The following is a 14,151-nucleotide window of genomic DNA, read 5'->3' on the forward strand; positions in this document are numbered from 1 at the left end:
AGCTCCCTTTAAGGCTCAGCTACAGTGCTGCCTCTTACAGGAAGTATTGCTCAGTTGTCAGTGATCTCCCCCCCCCCTTTAAATGATCATGTCTAAAAAACAAGAGAATATAGAATATTCTCTAGTCAATCCTACTAGTAAATTGTAAGTTCTACAAGAAATGGTCCAACCATCCTAGAATCTATTTTGGAACAGAAACAAAAAGTGAGGTGAAAATAAGTAAGTCTATTATATGAACTGATGCTAAGTGAAATGAGCAGAGCCAGGAGATTATTATATACCTCAACAACGATACTGTTTGAGGATGTATTCTGATGGAAGTGGATCTCTTCGATAAAGAGATCTAATTCAGTTTCAATTGATCAAAGATGAGCAGAAGCAGCTACACCCAAAGAAAGAACACTGGGAAATGAATATAAACTGCTTGCATTTTTGTTTTTCTTCCCGGATTACTTATACCTTCTGAATTCAATTCTCCCTGCGCAACAAGAAAACTGTTCAGTGCTGCACATGTATATTGTATCCAGGATATACTGTAACCTATTCAACATATAAAGGATTGCTTGCCATCTGGGGGAGGGAGTGGAGGGAGGGAGGGGAAAATCGGAACAGAAGTGAATGCAAGGGATAATGTAAAAAATTACCCTGGCATGAGTTCTATCAATAAAAAGTTATTTAAAAAAAAAAAAAGAAAGAAAATAAGTAAGTCTGAAAATAACCCTACAAGACACATGCCTCAAACTGGTCAAAGACAGAGGGAAAGATCCAGCATTACAAAAACAAACAAACAAAAAAAAACTTCTAATAATTCTTTCTGTTACAGCAAAGAAGTGAAAACAAAGTGAGAATCTATTCGATGGAGGATGACAGAAGACATCAGTATGTGAATATAATGGGTTATTACTGTAAGGTAAGAATTTAGAGAAACTTAGAACTTAAATGAATCAATAGGGACTGAAATGAGCAGAAGCAGGAGACAATCTACAATTTGATGACCACAATAGAGTAAAGGGAAAAAATTTTGAAAGCTTTCAAAACACTGCTCAACAAAATGAACAATCATGATATCATAAAATTTAGGATCAATCAGCCTCTTGACAGAGAGATGAAAGACTAGAGATACAAAATTAATTTCCCATGACTTATTCACTATAAGGGAAGCCTTCAACTTGCCTAATTAGGGGAAAAGGAGATAGGAAAGGAGAAGAAAAGAAAGGGACAGAGAGGGAGGGATAGAGAGAGAAAAGGAGAAGGGAAGAGAAAAAAGTAATAAGAGAAGAAGAAAAGGTTACAGAGGGAGAGAAGGAAAGGGAAGAAGGAAGGAGACTAAAAAACAAATTTTATAGAAGTTCAGTTTCATATAAAATCTATTTTGTTCTTCTTAGCATACTGGAATATTGTTTGTCGATTAAATTCCCAGTAAAAACAGAAATTTTCTTTTTAAAAATGAATATTCTTACAATGAAAAAAAATCACAGATCTGTTTTATTGTATGACCCTAGTGCCAAGCACAGTAGTATCTTGTAAGCAAAGAATGAGCACTTAATAATTATTTATTGAACTGGATCTGATGCTAATGTAGGGTATTTATTATTTATGTCAGCAGAATGTGAGCTTTTTGAGGGTAGAGGATGCTTTCACAGCTGTCTTTCTCCAGCATATACCATAATATCTGGCAGGGAAGAAGGCTTAATAAATGCTTACTGAAATTAAACGGAATTGAATTGACCACAGAGATAATTAATACTTAGTTTCCTGTCTATGACAAAAAGAATGATCTTTTAGTTGAGAAGGGCAAGAAAAAAATAGCTCATGGGCATAAGTGATCCAGAGTAGATAACAAACAACATCCAGTTGTGTTTATTGGGTCTGAGTTACCGACCTAGATGCAGGGACCCTAAAAGAACTGGCAGAAGTAGCAGCAGATTCACAGTCAGAGAAAAAGAAGATCACAGAGAATAGGAGAAAGAGAACAGGATTGGAAATGGGTAAATGTCCCGCTTTTCAAATACCAGAAGAACAAGGACTGTGCAAATACAGCAAATGAACCTGACTTTGATTTCCCATGGCAACAAGATTCCAAAGCTGACAAGTGAGCATCTAAAAAAGGAAGATGGACCAAAAAGTCAACATCAAGAATAGGTCACAAGAGCAAAGTCCATTTTCTTTTTATTTTTCTTTATTAAAGCATTTTATTGTTCAAAAAATATGCATGGATAATTCTTCAACATTAATCTTTGCAAAACCTTGTGTTCCAATTTTCCTCCTTTTCCCCTACCTCCTCTCCCCTACATGGCAAGTACTCCAATATATGTTAAACATGGTAGAAATATGTTAAACTGAATATATGCATACATATTTATACAATGATCTTACTGCACAAGAAAAATCAAATCAAACCAGAAAACAAAATGAGAAAGAAAATAAAATGCAAGCAAACAACAAAAAGAGTGAAAATGTAGTTCACATACTCAGTTTCCACAGTCCTCTCTCTGGGCGTAGATGGCTCTGTTCATCACAAGACCATGGGAACTGGCCTGAATGAGTTCATTGTTGAAGAGAGCCACAACCATTAGAATTGATAATTATATAATATTGAAGTTGCTATATATAATGATCTCCTGGTTCTGCTCACTTCACTCAGCATCAGTTCATGTCAGTCTCTCCAAGCCTCTCTAAAATCATCCTGCCGATCCTTTCTTACAGAACAATAATATTCCATAATATTCATATACCACAACTTATTCAGCCATTCTCTAACTGATGGGCATCCACTCAGTTTCCAGTTTCTTGCCACTTTAAAAGGGCTGCCACAAACATTTTTGCACATGTGGCTTCCTTTCCCTCCTTAAGATCTCTTTGGGGTATAAGCCCAGTAGAGACACTGCTGGATCAAAGGGTAAAGTCCATTTCCTTTTTGGGTACGATTACTAAACTGATAAATAAGGAGAGTGCTCTACACATAGTTAACCAAAACATTTCACAGAAAAGATGGCAAGATGTGGACTCTGAGATGGTCATAATTAAGCAGATCTGAAACTGGTTGAAGGGTCAGACACATAGAATAGTCATTAATTATTTAATATCAACTTAGCAGGAGGTTCTAGAGAAATGTGTTTGGTCTTGGGATATTCACTAGATTTATCAGTGACTTGGATAACAGGTGATAGATGGAAGGCTGATCTGCCCATGATAAAAGCTAACTGAATGAGAGTCAGAATTCCAAAAGCCCTCGACAAGTTAGAACACTGAGCCAAATACAAGAAGGTGAAATTGAAATGGGATTAAGTACTACCCTTGGGTTCCAAGGTTCAACTTCACACAGACAAAGTAGGGAAACTGTCATGAGGCAGCAATTTATCTGAAAAGATCTCAAGGCTGGAATGAATATATATCGGACAATGCTATAGAACATCCAGGCAACCTACTCTCCTTCTCAGCTGTACTGGCAGCAAACATGTCCAGAAATAAAGGTGGCAGTGCTTCTGTCCTCTGCCCTTGTCAGACCTCATCTGGAAAAGTTCAGTTCTGGGCATGATCTTGTAGAGATCACATAAGGATCAGTTGTTGATAGTGAATCTGAGAGGATAAGCTTTAGGTGGACATGAAAGCTGTCTTCAAGTACTAATGTACTTGTAGGGATGTAAGTGGAAGAGGGAATAGGCTGGCTGTGCTTGGCCCCACAGGGCAGAAGCAGGAACACTGGGCAAAAGTGGCTGGAAGCAAGGAAAGGTTTCAACATGATGACAGCAATCTCCAAGTAAAATGGGCTGCCCAGAAGGCAGTGGGCCCTGCTCACTGGAGGTCCACAAGCACAGGCTCTACTCACATAAACTGGAGAAGGGATTCTTTTTCCCATGTGGGAAATCCTTCTTGTCCCTGAAGCTGGGACACTATAAGTGAGCATTAGCATGATTTAATGATCTCCTAGAGTGATGCCCCAATGCCTCATGCTGGCAGCTACATCCCTGACCACAAGTGCTCAGGGATTAGGCAGCAGAGTCCGAGCAACTACCATCCTGGAATGGTTTCAAGTACAGACCCGGCAACAGACTGTGTGCTTGTTGTCCAAGGAATACGCAAGCTAAGTTAGATTCCTCACCAAGCTGGTTGCAAGGTAATGACATTTTCTGTAATTGCAACTCTTAAAAACCATCCACTAAGTTGCAAGGGGGAGCAATTTTCCTTGATGGAGGAAGTCTAACTAATCACAATTATATAATAATTCACCCTAATTAATCACAATTTGGCAAAGTGTGATTCCAAACACCTTTTCTTCTTCAGTGGAGGAATCTGGCTGTAGTTCCCCTCATGTACTCTCTTCAGAGATCTCTCATCACCAAAGTTTTTAGCATAGTTACAACAGAAATAAGGTATAGAACTTAGATTCTTCTGCTACCTCCCTTCTCAACCCCAATCCCCCGAAATAACTGTCCAGAATTTTTAGATTTCTGTTGCCTTTTCAAGATTGATCTGTAAGTGTCATGATTCTGACAAATTTAAGTTCATTTTTCAACCAAAATAGCATAAAAAGCAATAGCAAAGTATTGCTGCCTGACCAGTTCTCAGGAGGATGCAAGGAATGATGCTTGCTCTTGCAGTTTTACAAAAAAAAAAAAAAAAAAAAAAAAAGGGTACCAATAAAATATACAGTGCTCCCTGGTTCCTGCTTAAAAACACCTGCATGAATACTGTTCCATTTTTTACCTTAAGCGTCAACACACTGACACATAAAGAATTCTGTTGCATGTTTGCCTACCAGCTTCTCTCTCAAACAGACTTAGGTAGTCTTAGATGCCAGATTCAATAAAATCTTTTTTTTAAAACCTCTAACATTGGACAGTTTAAGTTTTAAAATATTATTTTTAAGTTTTCTAAATGCTGCTGGCTGAACTTTTTCTGTTAGATTCAATGATTATTTGGTTCCTAATAATGACAGGAAGGAAGAATTTATTAAGCACTTACTATGTACAAGAATTGTACTAAGCTCTTCTCAAATACTATCTCATTTGATCTTCACAACAATCCAGGAAAAGGAGTGCTTACTAGTCTCATTTTTATAGTTTGAGGAAACTGAAGCAGGCAGAGCTTATGTGATTTGTCCACCTTCACAATGCTAATAGATTACTGAGGGAAGTTCTGAACTTAGGTCTTCCTGACTGTAGGCCCAACACTCCCTGCACTGTGTGACTTCAGCTGCCTCTAGAAAGTACAGATGGGAAGGACAATATCTATGAAAAAAAAAAAAAAAAAACCCTAGACTTTTTTGAAAGGGCTTAAATGTACAGCTCTTTTTTGACATACACTTTAAATGTTCTTAAAGTACCTATTGCTCTTACAAAAGTGTAATGCACTTGGTTAAAGGTCATCACTTTCTATAATGTCTATACTTTCTAGACTTCTTGTAGCTACAGAGCATTATTCTAGAACAACTATCATAACACTGAGTGTCCCAAAAGTCTTAATGTAGTTTTAAAAGTTTTAAAAAGCTTCTGGACTACCTGTGTTGGCTCATATTTCTGCAGAGCCATGAGATTCACAAAATACTTCCTTTACAATGACCTTGGGAGTATTCTTGACCCCGTTTCACCCGAGTTACCTGAGGAAGCTCTGAGAGGTTCAGGTCATATGCTCATGATTACACATTCATGAAATATTTACAACAATTCCAGAGAGATCTCACTGTGCTCCAACCCCAGCATTCTGGGGGAAGAATTTTAACTATGTGAATTACACCTCTCAGCTATTTTCTATTAAAAACAAAACATACTATGTTCTAGGAAAAAAGACACATTTCCAAGAAGAAAAGCCTAAAAAGCTGAACCTAAAAAGCTGACTGACTTACACCTTTAAAATACATCTCATTTTACAATACACTGCAATATAAAAATATGACATAAATATATTGGCTCGACATTTAAGTACCCATCTACAACATGTATAGCTGTCATGAAAAATGTGAACTGAGAACATTAGAACAGAAAACACAGGAAGCAGGAATAGAATGAGGGAGAAACAAAAGAATAGGTCAAAGGGAAATGGAAGGTAAGCCCTAGCATCATGAGAAATACACTCCACACCAAATTACTTATGGGCATGTACAAGTGGATGGACCAAAAACAAAACACAAGGATTTGCTGCCCCCGAGAGGAAGTTCTGCAGATACCTAACTTACTGGGAAGAGAAATATGTTTTTCTGAAAACGACACTTCAACATCTAAGAGGCCTTGGACTATTTGACAGGGAAAGAAAATAAGGGGTGGAAAGGGCAGAGAGGGAGAACATAAGACTTGAATAGTTTGGCAATCAAACCCATTTGTGGTCAAAACTAAGTGGAGATCACAAGTGAATGAAGCGAGACAGCCTTTTCTTCTAGAAGAGGGTATACATTTAGTATTTTTTGGTAAGAAGGTCTGAAATAAGGACTTGCCATTTCTGAAATTTCCACCAAAAAAAGCACATCTGCTGAAGGTGTCTCATGATAAAAATTAATGACTTTGAGTTTTAATATGAAATACTAAGAGCATCTAAAGAGCTCAAGGAAATGCTTTGCAAACTCAGACAGCATATAGGGCTGTTCTAAGCAAGAAGTAAAAGTGGTGTGGCTTAAATGAGGAAGGCCCAATTGCTATTCACTTTAGAAGGAGAAGCTTGGTGTAACCATCCAGAAAGGATTATTCTTGTATTTTAGACAGGAATTCTGCCTCAGGCTGAAATTTGGGAAGGTAAATTTCTCTTTCCCATTTTATAAGAGAAAAAACATTAGCTTTTCATCTTCTGCTGCATTCTTATTAGCTATATTGCAAAAAAAATTTTTTTAATTAAATTTTGAGCCTAACAAATTATCCTCCACCAAAAACATGATGAATGGATAGTAATTTTTTTTAAACTGACATCTCAAAAACTAAACTTTATATAAAGCTTAAAAATTCAAATCCATTTAGTTTAAATTGCACTGACTCCTTTAGGCCAAACATCCATATGAGAAATGAAGAGCAGAAAGGAGGGGGTTCATCATTTACTTTTTCCATTCTTAATTTTGAATTATTTTAATGATCTTTATTTAATACTCACTGTGCAGCTATTACGAAGGGCTTCAAATTTACGCTGGATTTCATCTCTATGTGCCTAAAAGGTAAGAAGTTAATCATCAATTTTTCATACATTAGAATAAAATCTAATAGTTACTGGTCATAATACACTGACGAGCAATTTCCCTAATACGTAAGCAAGCAGGGAAAGCAGATGTATATATTCAGTGGCAAAGAATCAACTAGCACAAAGTCAAATTAACTTAAAAAGTCAAATCACTGGTAAACATTCTGCTATATTAGGGACATGATATAATTTAGAATATATATAATTTTTGTAGTCTGCCCAAAAGATTTTCAACAGAAAAACCCCAAAGTTGGCTTTTTAATTTTACTAGATCTATTATTTTTGTAACAGAAATTCCTCTTTTTTCTCTGGATCCCTTCATTTGTCCACCTGCTGCCTCCCAAAATAGGTCCGGTGCTAGGTTGGCCTGTCCAAAGTTCTGTTTTACCCCTGGTAAGGGAAGATAAGTTGCCATTTTGTGCTACTTTTGCTTATGAGGACACTAGTCAGGAATCTTTTTTAAGGAAGTTTGTTGTTATTTTCTAGCCTTATGACTCAAATCTGCTCAGAGGGAAAAACATCAGAAAATCTGGATTCTGGTCTTGCTTCTATCATTCCTTACAAAGAATCTACAATGGGTCAGACATTGGGATACAAAGCCAAAAACAAGGCAGTCCTTGGGCTGACAGAGATTACATCCTCCGGAAAGGCCAACAACAGTATACAAACAAGGACAATGAAAGGCAAATGAGCAGGTAGAGAGCACACAAACAACTGGAATTCACAAGGAAGGCTTCCCAGAGAAGCTGGCACCTGAGCTGAATTGAATTGTTTCACCTTAATCTATATGAGCTTCTGTTTCCTCATATGTAAAATGAAAAGCTGAACCAGATTTGATGAGATCCTGTGGCTCTTTTCGGATCTCAAACTATTATGATCCTCTACTTGCTTATTTATATTAAGTTTTAAGTGTGCTTCAGACAAAGATTGCCCAATTTATCAGTTAACAGCTAATAACAAGTTTGTTTTAACTGTCATGTTAGAATTCAGACGGCTAATAACATCAATCTATTTCTATTGACATTAATTACAAGACTGTCTAATCATGTCTGATCAACCAATACTAATCCTAATTGAATATGTAATGATAGAATTGATATTTTATCGCCATGATCAAAGCAAAATAATCTCTAGCTGGCAATTTCTTGACATATCATGGATCTTGTGGCTGATTCTGGAAATGTTATAACCACTAAGCACCCTCATTAAGAGCACACAGCATAAAGTGCATAATCATCTTTCATGAAGTTCATGCCCTAAAAAGTAAAGACAGGTTCCCGTAGGAATCTAGACACACAAGGAAGCCATTCATTCATCCAACGATACATGTTGGGCCTCTATGTTGTGCAAGATCCTACCATGTGATAGTTTGGGAGAAACTGAATAAACACAAAGCACAAGACAAATAAAAGTGTAATATGTGTCATCAGGGAGGCAACTAGTGGCTCACTAAATAGAACCCTGGTCCAGGAGCCAGGAGTCAGGAAGACCTGAGTTCGGATTCAGAGTCTTACTAGCTGTAAGATCCTGGCCAAGACCTTCATCTACCTGCCTCAGTTTCCTCATTTGGAAAAGGTGGAGAAGCTGTAAAATGTGCCTCCTTAGATGAGTGTGAGGATCAAATGAGATATTTTTAAAGTGTTCTGCAAACCTCAAAGCCCCATATAAATGCTAACTACTTTGTTTTATTGCACTTCACAGATACCAAACTTTTTACAAAATGAAGACTGGTAGCAACCCTGCATTGAGCAAGTCTTTGAGCACCATTCTTCCAACAGCACATGCTCACATCATATCTCTGTGTCACATTTTTTTCAAGCAATATTTCCAACTTTTTATTATTGTCAATCGGTTATAGTGATCTATGTTCAAGATCTTTGAGGTTGCTAAAGTAATTTTTTTGGGAAGTCACAAGCAGAACCTACATAAGATGGCATATTTAATCAATAAATATTATTTGCTTTCTGACTGTTTTACCAACAGGCTGCTCCCCTGGCTCTCTCTCTCTTTCCTTAGAATTCCCTATTCCTTGAGAAACAGTATTGAAATTAGGCCGATTAATAACCCTACAATGGCCCATAAGTATTCAAGTGAAAGGAAGCCAACTTCTCTCAATTCAAATCAAAAGCTAGAAATGATTAAGTTTAGTGAGAAAAGCATGTTGAAAGCCCAGATAGACAAGAAGGTAGATCCCCCCACACTCATCAGTCGGCAGCCATCAACATCTAGGCAAGACCCTCCACCAGCCAAAAAGATTATGACCCACTGAAAGCTCAGAGGAATATGAGCATTTTTTAGCAATAAGTATTTTTTAATTAAGGCATGTACATTTTTAAGATATTAAACTATTGTATGCTTACTATATTACAGAATAGTATAAACATAACTTTTATATGATTAGGAAACTCAAAAATTTATGTGACTCCCTATATTGCATTATTTGCTTTATTGTGGTGATTTAACAGAAGTCACAATATCTCCAAGATATGCCTGTACTTTCAGCAGAGAGGATCAAAAAGGTTTTATGGAGGAGTTGATTTTATAATAATAATAACAGCTGACATCTATATCATGCTTTATCATAGATTTAGTACTGAGATTATCTAATTCAGGCTTCCCCAGGCCTGGAAGAAAGATCCCTCCCCACCCTCCCCCCAACAGGTCCTCAAGGCTGCCCTGTGAAGCAGTGATCAGAGAATGGACATTTAAGTCTCACCTCAGACACTTCTGAGTTACATGAGTGAAGACTGTCTCAGTTTCCTTATCTGGAAAATGGGGATCATGATTCCTCTCCTCAAGGCCTGGTATGGATGTGTGTGACGTGATCTACAAACTTTAGCAAGCTCTATGAATCTGAGTGGCCATCATCCAAAGCTCCAAGAGATGTGAAGATCTCCTGATGTTTTCTGCTTCCATGAAAACACTGCTGGACTTGGAAGCCTGAGGCCCCAGATACAATGGCTGTGCCTCAGTGACCCTAACCTAATAACCATACCTTTGGGCTTCAATCTTTCTAACTATCAATCCAGGGTGCTGGACTAGATGGTCCCATGAGACACAAGCCCTGGAACCTTGGGCTGCTCTTAATGCAAGGACACAGCTTTCTCCACTCTTTCCAGCAGTCAGAAAAGAGGCTAGGGAAAGGCTGAGGGGAACCAAAAGGGCAAGAGCAGAAATAGAGGCAGAACAGCACAGAGCGTGTACAGGGATGAGCAAACAATCCATCTGGGCTGCATGTGAAGGAGCCTTGTGAGAGGTAAGGCTGCAAAGGTAGCTCAGAGCCAGTCTTTCCTATACACAGCATTCTCTTAACTGTCTTTTCCATCTGTTTTAATGAGAATCTGGGAAGAGGAAGAAAGAAGGCATGGAGAAAGCTGCTGATGCGTTGATGAAAACAGTAAAAAGGAAAAACAAAAGATTAGACTGTTCCCTATCTTCAGAAACCATGAAAGGATAGGAGAAAAGAAGATCCAAGCATTCCTTAATTCATTCCTGTACACAAACAGCTAAATCTTCCTATTTCTGATCCTTGATTTTATTTCTTGGCTCTCACTTTGGCAATTTAGAATGTTATCAATTAGAATGCACATATCAAAAATAGGGATGTGAGCAGGCATTGATTTTAATATGCATCCAAAAGTAAAACCAACAACATGTGGTAATAATATAAGAAAAATGACAGTGAGCAAAAAGCTTCTAGTAGCCTTTTAACTATAAGGTGTTATTCCTTAGGCCAAAAAAGCAGACACATCTCCAAATGACACCCAGAGAGACCAAGAAGCTGGAAGCTCTCTTATAGGTTTCAGAGTAACCCTGATTTCATAAATATGCCCCTGTAGGCCGTATGATCTCTGCTAAAGATTATAAGTAATCCTGACTATAAAGATGAAATATAGAAACAACACAAAATATCTTCCCTCAACAATTAAAATTTCAGAAGTTCAGACCCAATATATTAAAAAGGCTTCTGTAGCTATTTACACACATTTAATTTCATGTACACCTTCTGACTTCATTCAATATGCTACTATTAATTTGTGGTTGAATTTTTATGCCTGGGGGGGAAAGGGTGGATCCAAAGGAGAGTGGTAAAGCAGACTGCATGAAAAAGCCAACCAAATAGCTGCTCTGCCAAATGACTTCAACAGAGTTCTACAGTTTAATTGGGTTTCGTCCAATCTGGCAAGAGAAGAAAGGCCAAATCAGGTAACTCCTTTCTTTAAAAATTCTTCTCATACTGAGAGGTAAATGCCTTGCTTTAGACCTTGCCAGGTCCAACTTCATTTTCTCTTTAGAATGTAACATACCATAGTAGTTCATATTTAAACACTATGAGCTTTTAAGAGATAATTTTCGATAAAATTGCTTTAATTTGACACTCATCATATCTAACTCAACCATTTTCCTCTGCAGAGAAGTAAATCTTCTTTAAAATGAACACGTTTACCAGAACAGAACCCAAAAAATAATCCTAGGTTATCAGGAACTAGAATTATTGATAATTTATCAAAAGAGAATAGGCACTTGTGTGAACACATTCTCTCTCTTTCTCTTTTCCTCTCTTTTCAAATTTCAAATAGCAAAATCAAATCAAGAAGGAAAAGGATTTCTATCTAATCTAATCTAAAAAGATTGCATATCTAATACACAAACCCAGCTGTTTTGCTTAAAGAGCTATCAAAGGTACCATCCATCTGAATAAACACTGACCACTTCCTACTTTATAAGTATCACTATCATTCAAAGAGGGCAGAAGAACTAAAGTTCTAGATTCTCTTGAGCTCATTTTTAAATAAATAAATAAATAAATAAATAACAACACGATACAGGGGCAGCTAGGCGGTGCAGTGGATAGAGCATCAGCCCTGAAGTCAGGAGGACCTGAGTTCAAATCTGGCTTCAGAAAGTTAACTTTTCCTGGCTGTGTGACCCTGGACATGTCACTTAACCCCAATTGCCTCAGGGGAAAAAATAAAACTACAATTCAATAAGCATCATCAAGCACATACTGTATGCAAACTGAGCTAGTCACTGAAGTGAAACAATGTCACATGAGCTTAGCCTCCTCCTTCATGGAGCTTACAGTCTGAGGAGATGGACACAAACAAAGCAAACCACAACACAAAGTAACCCAGACAAGCTTGGAGGAGAGAACTAAGGGAGGGAAGGTGCTTTCGGCCTGTGGGACATTAGGGTGCCACGTCTATGGGGGCTAAAAGAACAGGTGATCATCCAAATAGCAAAAGCAGAATAGAGAAGCGATTCCAGCAGAGAAAGAACTAGGAAGGCCAGCATGGGGTCCATTTGGAGGCTACGCTGTGTCTAGTGTGCCTGGAAGCCAAATCCACGAAGCAAGGACACAACCATTTATCAGCAAGCACCTATAAAATAGCTATTTGCTCCAGGCCTGGCTCTGAGTCAGGGACTGCAGAGATCAAAATGTGCAGCTTGAACAAAGGGAACTGGACTTTACTTGGAACGGGGACCCACTGAAGACTCTGGAGCAAAAGAAGGGTAAGGCAAGATTTACCAACCAACAAGCATTAACCAAGCATCCATTTTGTGCCAGGCTCTATTATAGGTGCTAGAAATATAAGTATTTTAAAAGTAAAACAATCCCTTCTCATCACAAAATTAAATCTTATCAGGAGAGACAGCCTGTGCATATTAAAGAAGATAGAATAAACATCCTCAGGATAAATATAAAGTAAAAAGACAAGAAAGCATAAATATGTGGCTTAATGAAAGGTGGATTTTGTCCAGAGAAAGTAGAAATGAGGAGGAAAAGCCCATTGCAGCAACGCCAGCAGATGGGTGGCAAAGCAGCACCTACCCCAGAGACAGAATCAAGAAGAGACAGGGCTTGGCAGATAATGGGACAGGAGGGCACAGGCCCCGAGCTGAGAAGAGGTTTGAGCCGGTAATGGATATTTATTTGTCACCTTTGAGAAAGTAGAAATTAAAGCCATGGGACTAAATGAGACTTCTGGTGGAGACAAGGGAAGGGATAAAACCAAAGGGACACATGCTCCTTTGAAGGCCTGGGAAGAGGTTTAAGCACCAAAGGAGACAGAAGAGCAGTCAGATGCTCTTGATATGCTTTGAGACAGTGATCTCAGTCACCTAAATGAAATAAGGGCTTGCTACTGTGCTAGGCTTCCAAAAGCCAGTCCATAGCACATTCTAATTTCCAGAATTTAATGATTTAAAGGGCTAATCTACCTGCAGATAAACATCAATGACACATAGGCAATTTTGAGTTTATTGTCTCAAACAGAAACAAAGATATGATATCTGCACCTTTCCTTAGACTAACAGGGTGGCAAAAATATGGTCCTATCTTTGCAGCTCTGAGGAAATTATATTTGAGGAACATTACAGCAACCTAGTGTTCTAAGGAGAAAAGGTTATTTAAATTGAAACTCAGTACTAGACATATAGTAAATGATAAATATTCCTTATCTGATGGCTTACAAATAAACAAATCCTTGAAATGGTAAATAATAAATAAATTCTTTTTGAAATGGGTACAAAATTTCAGAAAGAAGAAAAATGATAACATTAATAACTTCAAAATACTAGCAATAGAAATATAAGGATTCCTTTTAACTACTAGGAAGAATTTAAGGCAAATCATTTTTTCAAATAAATTCCAAATCTTTCCCATTTAGATCTTGCCAGATGGCAAGAAGATATCATGGAAGAAGACTCATGTTTTAAAATAAGAATAATTCAGTAAAAGTCCAAGGCTGACCAAATAAATAAATTATTATAAATAACAGAATGGCAATTTATAATAATAGTAGGAAACAGCATCGATCTACACTTAAACTAAATGATTTCAAAAGGAATAATATAGTGTAAACTCAGGGAAAGTGTTCATTAGTGAAAATAACAATACAAAATGCTATTTTTGAGTATTGTGTCATAGTGCAAAAAGTACTAGCTTTCAAGTCAGCATATCTGGGCTGCAGCCCCAATCCTAACATATAC

General features: G+C 37.6%; 1 protein-coding gene across 8 annotated transcripts in view; it reads right to left on the reverse strand.

Moving 5' to 3' along the window:
- The window catches only part of CIT (citron rho-interacting serine/threonine kinase), a 149,546-nt gene that overhangs the window by 47,845 nt on the left and 87,550 nt on the right, over positions 1-14,151 (reverse strand). For 7 of the 8 annotated variants that reach the window (XM_051972904.1, XM_051972907.1, XM_051972909.1 and 4 more), the window contains one exon: positions 7,075-7,128. The exons of the other annotated variant lie outside the window; for it this stretch is intronic. In XM_051972904.1, the coding sequence (XP_051828864.1) occupies positions 7,075-7,128 (54 nt within the window). The remainder of the gene's footprint in view (positions 1-7,074; positions 7,129-14,151) is intronic. 8 annotated transcript variants of the gene reach the window in all.

This window comes from Antechinus flavipes, chromosome 1 (assembly GCF_016432865.1).
Source record: "Antechinus flavipes isolate AdamAnt ecotype Samford, QLD, Australia chromosome 1, AdamAnt_v2, whole genome shotgun sequence".
Classification (NCBI taxonomy): Eukaryota; Metazoa; Chordata; class Mammalia; order Dasyuromorphia; family Dasyuridae; genus Antechinus; species Antechinus flavipes.